Source organism: Papio anubis, chromosome 6, assembly GCF_008728515.1.
Source record: "Papio anubis isolate 15944 chromosome 6, Panubis1.0, whole genome shotgun sequence".
In the NCBI taxonomy this organism is placed as follows: Eukaryota; Metazoa; Chordata; class Mammalia; order Primates; family Cercopithecidae; genus Papio; species Papio anubis.
This window is the reverse complement of record NC_044981.1, coordinates 37,389,561-37,400,893: the sequence shown is the minus strand read 5'-3', so window position 1 is coordinate 37,400,893 and position 11,333 is coordinate 37,389,561. Positions and strand designations below refer to the sequence as shown.

General features: G+C 44.3%; 1 protein-coding gene across 5 annotated transcripts in view; it reads right to left on the bottom strand.

Annotated features, from left to right (window-relative positions):
- Positions 1–480: 480 nt before the first annotated feature.
- Positions 481–11,333, bottom strand: part of DNAH8 (dynein axonemal heavy chain 8) — a 319,842-nt gene continuing 308,989 nt past the window's right edge. For all 5 annotated transcript variants that reach the window (XM_031667069.1, XM_031667067.1, XM_031667072.1 and 2 more), the window contains 2 exons: positions 4,325–4,446; positions 481–897 (listed from right to left, as the gene is read on the bottom strand). In XM_031667069.1, coding sequence (XP_031522929.1) covers positions 610–897; positions 4,325–4,446 — 410 coding nt within the window. In that variant the 3' untranslated portion in view covers positions 481–609. The remainder of the gene's footprint in view (positions 898–4,324; positions 4,447–11,333) is intronic.

Here is an 11,333-nt window from a genome sequence, read left to right as displayed (position 1 = left end):
CTTCAAAAGCAGTAAAAATTAAAATAAACAACATAAAATAAAATTAAAATACATCACAAGAATGGCCATCCCAGTGGATTTTCTGTCTTAAACACTTCATACTGAACAGCTGTACTACTAAGGAGTACTGGCTGGATCTCTTCAGTTTCCATTTCGGAAGCAGAGAGAGAATACCAAACTCAAAAGAACAAAAGATAACACGTTAGCACAAACATAGACATGGCTAGATTTTATTCAAGGGAAACTGGTACCTACTTGAGGGAAAAGTTTTCAACTACTAGGCTCTTTTTAGGATGTCACATATCAACACTTTCAAAATTTTTAAAATGCAGAGCTTCCAAAGTGTTCTAACATCCAGACAGGGTTTTATCTTTGAAAAGTAATTAAAATGAAATATGATTTCCCAGAATAAAAAACATTCGTTTAGAGTGATCTTTTTGAATATTGATATGTGAGGAAAACACACACACACACTAGCAATTTGAGAACATCAACTTTTTAATTTAGAAAGAGTAATTATTGGGGAGAAAAGACACGCACATCACTGAGTCCCTCAATAGCACAGGCTGCCTATGTGGCTTCTGGTGCCCTCAGCAGATGGAAATGAACTTACTTGATGTCACACAAAAGGGCCACTCCTCTCAGGATCCAGTGATCTGGGGACAACACTGTTCGCAAATATACCACAGTGATGAAGGTCAAATCAGTTCGCCTGGGTTTCTTGTAAACAGGACACACATACAGCTTGGGGTCCTTGGGTGCCGTGGAGTTAATGGCAAAGATGTGGAGCACGGGTAACTGCGCGAAGAGTACCTTGGGGGTGGATTCCGTGAGCTTCCCATTCCGTCTGTCCCAGGCTGCTCCATCTATGTAGAGCCCATAAATATACACACCTTCCTGGAAGAGTCAAGCATAAGGTAATAGGATTTATTTTTTAAACTAGGTGCTGCAAAATTAGTGTCATAAAGGCTGTCAGTTTGGAAATAAAACACACACCAGTCTTAAAACACTACCAGAGGGAGGAAGGCACCACCAGGCACATTGCATTCATGAAATACTAAGCCCAGTTTTCTCCTGCAGCCTTTGTTGAGGCTATGAGTGCTGTAGAAATGTTCGTGTTTGTTATTAGTTATTTAAGTGTGGGGGTGGCCTCCCTGAGCAACAGGTTAAGCTGGTAGCACCAGATCACCTCTACAGGGAGGTGAAAGTCTCTGAGAGGTCTGGTTTGAGTTGGTGGAAGGCGGGAGCATGGAACAGGATCTGGAGCTGCTGTCATGTAGGATCTCAGCCTGCCACTGGCCAAGCCAACCTGTGTCTCAACTTCATCTCAGCCACAGGATGAAGTGAGGTTTCCATAGCCAGGCCCAGCTAGTGGGAGAGTCAGAGCGCCCCCAGAGGTCAGGCATGGTAGAGCCAGGGGAAGCATGGCAGGGGCAGCGTCTGGCCACCCTCCCCAGTGTCTCTCCCATACAATAGGCCCTGCCCTGGAGGTCCTCATCATTAAATCAGGGAGATAAGATGCATAGGTGCAGAAAATTTTTTTTAAGATGAGTTGAATAGCAGCCCACACTTGTTACTGGGAGTGCCCGGAGAACTGCTCTGGGGGTGACGGCAGTGACTTCTGAGGCAAAGTCCCTGTGGCCGGAGTGCTCAGGGGCCTCTGTAGAGGGAACGGCCTTGATAGGCCTTGATGGCCTTGCAGCAGGGGGCTGTGTTTGGAAAGACAAAGGCGAGAGCACAGGCAACACAGGCAGGAGTAACACTACAAACAAAGGCAGGGCGGGCGGGAAGAGCCCCAGTATTTCCTTTACCAGAGGGCTCAACGGTTGTAAAAGAAGTTAGGGCTTGACCGTGGAAGGATCTGGGTGCTAAGCTGAAGAGTTTAAACTGGATCCTGTAGGCAGTGGGGAGCCACAGAACATGTATTCACTAAAAGAAGAAAGGGTGAAGGAGAATCACAGGGGAGGCTCCAACAATCATGCCAGCTCACCAAAGAGATAAATGTAGAGGATGGTGACCATTTTTCCATCTCCAGTGAGGATCAGATCAGGGGAAGTAAATGCCGATTAGAATAAAAGACAGTAAGATTCGTTGCAGAGTGTTTTCTGGAATCCCCCCTGCATGGACTCACCGTGTGAGGACCATATGTTTTGAACCAAAAACGGAGGCACATGGTTTGACAGTAAAACCATGGGCAGTCCCAGAAAATCAGGACATACGGTTACCATCATTAACTCCGTGGGTGACAATGAACTACATGAATAATGGGACCACTTAAAAGCCATCATATGGTAAATTGTATCCCTCTCCAGGGTGCTTTCAGCCTCAGAACTTTAAAAAGTCAGTGAGAAGGTGTGGTAGATAGAATAGTGTCACCCAAAACTTCATGTTCACCCAGAACCTTGGAATGTAATATTTGGAAATAGGGACTTTGCACACATTGTTTGGATAAGGACATACTGAATTAAGGTAGGTTCTAAATCCAATGTGACTGGTAACTTTATAAGAGGAGAGGACACAGAGATATACATACCTATGCAGATGAATGTGAGAAAGGAGGCGGAGATTGTAATGATGAAGGAAAGCCAAAGATCCTCAGTAACCACCAGAGGCTAAGAGAGGCTGAGAACAAGACTTTCCCTCGGGGCCTCCAGTAGAAACCAACCCTACCCTGATTTGACTTCTGGCCTCCTAAGCAGTGAGAGAATAGATCTCTGTTGTTTTTAGCCACCCACTGTAATGATACTTTGTTATGACAGCCTTTGGAAAGGAACACAGATTTTGATTCCAGGAAGCAGGATGCTGCGGTAACAAATGCCTACAGATGTGGAAGGAATTCTGGAATTGCATAATGGGGAGAGGCTGGAGGAATTTTGAAACTGCCTAGAAGAGATTGTTGGTGGGAACCTGGAGGTTAAGGTGCTTCTAGTGAGGCCTCAGACAGGAATGAGGAAGATAATACTGGAAACTGAAGGAAAGGCAGCCCTCGTTATAAGGTGGCAGGGAACTTGGCTAGAACTTGGAAATCATCTGGTCCAGCCCCCTTACTGGACAAATGAGGGAATGAAAATCAGAGAAAGGGAAAGGGAGACTGATTTATTGAGATTCTATGTGGGGTCCAGCACTGCACCTAAATGATCACATTTAAATCTTCACAACTACCTTTTTTAAAAATTTATTTATCTATTTATTTATTTGAGACGGAGTCTCATCCTGTCACCCAGGCTGGAGTGCAGTGGCGGGATCTTGGTTCACTGCAACCTCTGCCTCCTGTATTCAAGCGATCCTCCCACCTCAGCCTCCCAAGTAGCTGGGATTACAGGTGCCCAACACCACCCCAGGCTAAGTTTTGTATTTTTAGTAGAGACGGGTTTCACCATGTTGGCCAGACTGATCTCGAACTCCTGACCTCAAGTGATTCTCCTGCCTCTGCCTCCCAAAGTGCTGGGATTATAAGCGTGAGCCACCGTGCCTGGCCACAGCTACCTTTAATAAGGTTGAATTATCATGCTCATTTTGCAGATGAAGATGTGAAGACTCAAAAAAGTTAAAGAATTTGCCCACATTCATTGAGCAGATCAGCGTCCAGGCAGTGGGGGCTCTTCCCCCAGCCATGTTCCTTTCCACTGGAAGCTCGAAGGGGACACCCTGGAACTGGCCCCCGGCTCCAGCCTGCTAGTCCTCTTCATCTCTGCTGCATATAGTAGAATCTGTGAGTGGCCCATAGCAGTAGCTGGAGATGTGTAGAAAAGCCTTATTTATTTATTTATTGAGACAGGGTCTCACTCTGTCACCCAGGCTGGAGTCTGGTGGTGTTATCACTGCTTACTGCAGCCTCGACCTCCGGGGCTCAAGCAATCCTCCCACCTCAGCCTCCCAAGTAGCTGGGACTACAGATGTGTGCCACCACGACTGGCTATTTTTTGTTTGTTTGTTTGTTTTTGGTAGAGACAGGGTCTCCATGTGTTGCCTAGGCTGGTCTTGAACTCCTGGACTGAAGCTATCCTCCTGCCTCAGCCTCCCAAGGTGCTAGGATTATAGGCATGAGCCACCGCACCTAGCCAAAAAGCCTTTTTAGCAAACACAAGTATAACTTCTAATTTTGTAGAAATGTAGTCTGCGGAGTTCTAAGAGCTCATTAGACCTTGTCATTCATTAACCTTCCACTCCAGCAGATAGGGGAGGTCTTCTGGTTATGACAGAGGGAACTCTTGCTGCAAAGCAAATGGACCTAACCAAGGCACTCATAGCTCAGTTTTAAGCAGAACTTGAAATTTCAGCTCTGTCTCCAGAACGGTCCCTGCTATTGCCCAGAGATGCCTACCCCAGGGGGTGACGTGATCTCCTCCTTGGTCTGTCTCAGAACTTCATTGTGGATGGTCACAGAGTCCAGTGCCCAGCCTTTGTGGGCACGGGTCACTTCTTGCCTCATTGCTGTGAGGAAGCCTTAAAGAAAAAAAGAAGAGATGTTGACTTCTTGTTGCAATCCATTTTAAAAACAAGAAGGAAGCAATGTTAAGTGTTACTTGCTTATCAATCTCCAAACTACACATCCCACTCAAAAGGAGTTGAGGCCAAACCCCAGGGGAGACATTTCTCTCAGTGTTTCATTTCTGTGGGGACCGGCAATGAGCTAAATCTCGCCTGCTGACAGCAGGAAAGCAGTACCGTTTATACTTCAAACTGGCCCTTGGTTTGAAACTCTCCTGAGATTTCAGCTGCTCAAGTCTTAAAGGCTTGTAACCCAATTCTAGCTCACAGTCTCTATTTGAAAATATAATATCGAGGAATAAGATCGGAATGGTGAAATATTCTGAGAATAGCATTCCAATTAGACTTAAATCAAACCATTACTAAGCGTCTATTTGCTATAATGGAACAATTTCATTTAGTCTAGGGAAATAAGGCGTAATGCCAAAATAGAAAACCTGACTTTCAATTTGACCAAACAAAGCAATCACCCTGGAAAGGAAAGCTACATGTTTTAATGTACATAATACAGTGATTTTAAGACAATATGCGGTTCTGCACATTGTGGCTTTTCTTTAAAGTTAGTATTTGCAAACCATGCCATTCAATTCAATACGATAAGCCTTTCTTGGAGAGTAACAATCAATGTTAGAAAAAAATACCCTAAACTTCAAACTGGACTTCAAAACCTTAAGAAAACACATTTATGGTCTACATATTTTATTTTGGCCTCCACGTAAATATTAAAAATCATAAAGCTCTCCAATGAGTAAAATTTTATAATGTGTGTGTTCCTGCTACTCCTAGATTAGTTAACTCTGAGAACAAAACCAGCACATACCAATGTATGCACAAAACAACACAAAAATGATAACATTTTATCGGGTTTGACTGGGAGTTGGGGGAGGGGAGAGTTGCAAGGCATAATTATAAGCATTGAGTTGAGATCCCTTGGAGTTGGAAGGGAAGAACAGGTCCTAGCCTGGCTTTACTGAGAGTCAAGTTCTCCCCATTATCAAATGAGACACTTGGAGAGGCACTCATATGGTCATGCTTTCATTCATCTGTCAATCTTGCTGAAGTGGCCACCATGTACCAAGCCCTGTACTATGTGGGATGACCACAAAGATGAAGAGGCCATCCATGGGACCCACATTCAAGGAGTTCAGTCCAGAGGGAGTGTGGGGGAGGCTGGACATTGACACAACGTTGTCATTATGAACAAAGGTGTGAACAAAGTTAACTACTCAGGAAGACAACGCAGGGAAAGCGTCATTGAGAAGATGAAGTGGAAGGTGACTCTTGAGAGCTACATAGGAGTTTGCCAGATGGGGCAATTCCAGGTAAAGGAACAGCACACGCACACACACAGATGGCTGAGAGAGTGTGGAGTCAGTGACCACAGATAAGTTTAGAACGAAGATGGAGGAGTGATTTTTCAAGGTCGGAGTTTGGATTTAAGTCTGTGGATGGAGAGAAGCCACTGAAAATTTAAATAATAACTCAAATGCAAATGCTTTATTTGCATCTTGAAAAGTTTACTCAGAGTGCCCACTAAAATAGGATTTGGTGTGGTAAAGAAGGGCCCTTGCATTAACCCAAAAGAAGAGTTGACCAGCCGACCAAAGCGGCTGAGTGAAGGACTTTCATAGATTCTTATACAGCTACTGTTTCATGAAACCGAGAGTGCCTAGTAGGAGAGACCGGTTTTATGATACAAAATGTTAAGTATAGGAGGCAGGAAATATAGTGCAAGTTTGCCTGGCAGCAATTGCTGGTCAATGCCTGTGCTCTATGTGGAGTCACTTGAGGGGATTTGATCAGCATGCAATTATGTTGACTTCCTTTTTTTATTATTTTAGAGACAGGGTCTTGCTAGGTTACTCAGGTTGGTCTCAAACTCTTGGGCTCAAGTGATCCTCCCACCTCAGCCTCTGGAGTAGCTGGGATTACAGATGTGAGTCACTGTGCCAGGCAACTTCCATTTTAAACATCAAGGCTCCCATACTTTAGCGGTAAAACATTTGGTGTGTTTTCCAGTCAATAGTATATATGACTAAAATAATAAAATCCAATTCTCCATTCTAAGGCACTCCATGAAAATGTCATTTTCACCACTGAACATTCAGTGTGCACCCATGTATTAGACACTATATCCTAGTAGGGTTATGTGGCCTTGGAATTAAATCAACCCTATTTTATGATATTTTAAGATTCATTACTATTCTATAAATCTACAAGGTCATAATGTACAAGGCATGAATCCTGGTCTTTTTTTTTTTTTTTTTTTTTTTTGAGACGGAGTCTCGCTCTGCCGCCCAGGCTGGAATGCAGTGGCCGGATCTCAGCTCACTGCAAGCTCCGCCTCCTGGGTTCACGCCATTCTCCTGCCTCAGCCTCCCGAGTAGCTGGGACTACAGGCGCCTGCCACCTCGCCCGGCTAGTTTTTTGTATTTTTTTAGTAGAGACGGGGTTTCACCGTTTCAGCCAGGATGGTCTCGATCTCCTGACCTCGTGATCCGCCCGTCTCAGCCTCCCAAAGTGCTGGGATTACAGGCTTGAGCCACCGCGCCCGGCCTGAATCCTGGTCTTAACCATCCATTTGCACAAGATGCATAATTAAATTTTTCTATAACATTTAAAGTTCCAGCTAAACTGCAAATTTGACCTCACTCCTTGTGGCACTCAAGATAATGTCATAGGTGCCAGAGGAGGATAGAACTGGATTCTCACTTATTTAGCACATCTGCTTCAAAGACTTCAGCCATCATCAGAGCTCTGAAAAACTCTAGTGCAAATAAAGAGAGGCCATTTCTTGTCTTCTCCCTAATGGGGAGAGGTGCTCTCTCATGGGAATCATGTTGGCCAACCGACTTCAGCCATAAGCCTCCTAATGCTTAGGAATGCCAGGAGGCGGACTCTAGAACACACTTATGTTACCTTGTACTATTAAGAAAGGAAAATGTTAAATATATTTGCAGCCTGAGAGTGCAGGATAGGAAACGTTAATGGGCCATTCCCATGTTCAGAGAACGTAGAGAAGATACATATCCTTTCAAGTCTTGATCGTTTTGTTTCTGCTTCCTAAAGAAAGCATGATCCTTGTGGCACTCAAAGGGTAGCAAATCCAATGAACTGTTCATTACTGAATTTAAAAAATGAATGGCCATCTTTCTTGTAGACTGATAACAAGTCTAACGGAATGAAAAACTGGTTTTTTGAAGCCTGTATAATTTTTAAAGACTATTGATATATTTTTCTTTATAAGAGCTTGAAAGCAGTACTTTTGTTTTGGCACAATTTAGTTTTTGTTGTTGTTGTTTGTTTGTTTTTTAGACGGAGTCTCGCTCTGTCGCCCAGGCTGGAGTGCAGTGGCGCGATCTCTGCTCACTGCAGGCTCTGCCTCCCGGGTTCACGCCATTCTCCTGCCTCAGCCTCCCGAGTAGCTGGGACTACAGGCGCCCACCACCTCACCCGACTAATTTTTTGTATTTTTAGTAGAGACGGGGTTTCACTATGTTAGCCAGGATGGTCTCGATCTCCTGACCTCGTGATCCACCCGCCTCGGCCTCCCAAAGTGCTGGGATTACAGGCATGAGCCACTGCACCCAGCCGGCACAATTGGGTTTTAATAATTCCTAAACCAAATTTCAATCATCAGTGGTAGAAAAATGATTCTTATGTTCGTATGTTTAACTCCAAAGGGAGAATCAAAAAGTTGGGGAAAATCTTCAACAATAGTAACCTTCTATTCTTCATGAGATTAAACAGGTGATTTGATTATTTAAACATCTGAGTTACATGTGGTCTGAATCAGACGCTTTAAAAAAAATTCTTCCCCCTCAAACCCATAAAGCATAATGAATTCTTCACACACTTGTCAAGCTTGTTCTTTTGAAAAAACTCACAAGTTTGAAACATGTATCTAAAATACAATTTATAAAATGCTTAATCTGCTGATTCCGGAGCCCACAGTGCAGGGTGGGGTGGGGGTAGGCAGCTGCCCACTACATCAGCAGAGCAAGACTGCAGGGGTGTGGCCCTCCCTCCCAGGCCCTTCTGTTCAGACACCCAAGAGGAACATGTGCACCCCTGGGATCACACAACCAGAAAACAAGTCCCCAGAGGTTTCTTGAGCCTCTGCTTACCAGAGAAGCTGAGTGCAGCCCTGTCAGCGCATCCCTGAGCAGGGCACCCCCAGATGGGACAAAGTAAGGTATGGCTCGGCTGGGCAGGGCAGGGCAGGGCTGGGCAGGCAGGAGGCTCTGGAAGGGGAGGATGGTAGCAGACAGGGTGTTGCCTCCTGCCTGCAGTTGGGGAGCACCCTGACTGAGTGGGCTGAGAAGGGTTGGTCACCAAGCCTGGACCACCCAGCTCCTTTGGTTATAGGCTGGTATCAGAGTAGTGGCTCATGGGAAGCAGTTAGCTGGAAAGTCTGAGGCTTGGTCCATGGAGTCAGGGAGGAGCTGGGGGAAGAGGACAGTACCGTAAAGGCAGATAAAAAGGTAGCAGCCTCAGGTTTCTGCATCCCCCTGGGGTTTGCCAACCCAAAGCCTGCCGCTTACTTTAAAAAGAGAAGAGAAAAAAAAAGCGCTTAATGAAAGTTATAAACTACCCCCCACTTACCCCACCCCCAATATCCAAATGGTTTTTTCATCTCTCCTTCAGCCTCCTCCCAGTACAATACAGTTTCCTGTTTTCTTTCTTTTTAAAAATTCCCTTTTAAGCTAGGATTATACTTTGGAAACTCAGGTCTAAAGTAACACTTGGCATGTGTCCATTCCTATAATAGTAGTAATCCAACAGTTCAGCACACTCATGGCCGTTGTTTGACTTGTGCAATCAGCTGGCTTAAAGAAAGCTGAAGAGTGCTTTAAATATCATTTCATACAAGGTCTTAGAAAAGGTGAAAGAAATAACTAATCAGGAAGATTGCTCTCCTCAAATTCATAAGGAGTTGGTTGGCATTTTGTAATGATTCATACTAAAAATAAGCAACATTTTCTTTTCTTTAATAAATGAACTGGTCCTTATGCAATAGGCCTTAGGCTGTGCAGTATTTCCTGTCTAATCAGTTACTAAGCTTCCCAGTAGCATCTTTGAAGATGAGGAGAAATGATGTTCCTGCCACGAGTTTACGACAGGCAGTTTTTCCCCCAAATGAGAAGCAAATGTAGTTCATTGGTAAATTAAACAAAAGGTCAGAAATCATTAAATGAAGATAGGGTTGGTCAACCCAGTTGAATAAAAATGCAACAAGCACCTTTCCCGGTTCTTTGCTGTAAGGCAGGGACGTTAAACTGCTGAAAATTAGAGACACCCAGGAATCTTCTAAAACTCCCAATTCCCAAGTCACAGCTCAGATCAATAAAATCAGAATCTCCGGAGGTGGAACCCAGGTGCCAGCTTTGTTTTAAGGCAGGGCTTCTCAGACCTTAATGTCCACAGGAATCACCTGGGGAGGGGGATGTACTAAAAGTACACGTTCTGATTCAGTAGGTAGATCAAGAGTGGGGCCTGAAATTCTGCATTTGAATCAAGCTTCCAGGTGATACAGATGCTGCTGGCTGGTGGACCACATACTGGGGAGCAAAGGTCCAAGATTAAGGTTCTTCACTCATTAGAATGACCAAGGAAGCTTTTCAGAAAATTTATTGCCACCAACAGTGTGACAGCATTCCTATTTCTCTGCAGCCATTGTGAAAGACAGTGTGGCAATTCCTCAAGGATCTAGAACCAGAAATACCATTTGACCCAGCAATCCCATTACCGGGCATATACCCAAAGGAATACAAATCATTCTGCTATAAAGACACAGGCACACGTATGTTTACTGCAGCACTATTTACAATAGCAAAGACTTGGAATCAACCCAAATGACCATCAATGATAGACTGGATAAAGAAAATGTGGTACATATACACCATGGAATACCATGCAGCCATAAAAAGGAATGAGATCATGTCCTTTGCAGGGACATGAATGAAGCTGGAAGCCATCATCCTCGGCAAACTAACACAGGAACAGAAAACCAAACACCACGTGTTCTCACTCACAAGTGAGAGGTGAACAACGAGAACACATGGACACAGGGAGGGGAACACACACACTGAGGCCTACTGGTGGGGGCAAGGGGAGGGAGAGCATTAAGACAAATAGCTGATGCATACGGGGCTTAAAATCTAGATGACAGGTGCAACAAACCACCATGACACACATATACTTATGTAACAAACCTGCACCTTCTGCACATGTATCCCAGAACTTAAAGTAAAATAAAAAAGAAAAGAAAAGCAAATTGATTGTGTGGACCCTAGAGGGCTCATCCCTAGAGATTCTGATATACTTGTTCTGGGGCCCCAGGCAGTAGTAGGTGTTAAAAGCTCCCCAGGTGATTTTACTGTGGAGGCAGGTGTGAGAACCACTGCCCTATAAAAAGTTCTACAGACAAGTCATTGACAGTCATTGATCCACAGGTGTTTTAAGAACAAGTCTGACAAGTGGGAATAGTACAGGCACAATATTAAGAAGACTGTCAGTAGTAAAAGCTGACTCTTTCCAGGGCCCCTTGAGACAAACACCTTCTCTGAAATGACTAATCCAAGACATAATTGGCTACAGTAAAACTTCAGTATAAACGGGAGAGTTGGGACTACCCGTCTTAGCAAGGCTGGGATCAGCTAAACCCACCATATCCCACATTTAAAAATGTAATTCCTGCCCTGAACTATCTTTTCCTTGAGCTAGTTTATGCTTCCTTTCCCTTTAACCAACTTCCCACTTCTCCCCTCTCTCCCAAACCTTTCCACTGTTCCCTCTGTTGACAAACTCTCATATTTTCCACCTTTTCACAGAACGTTCTT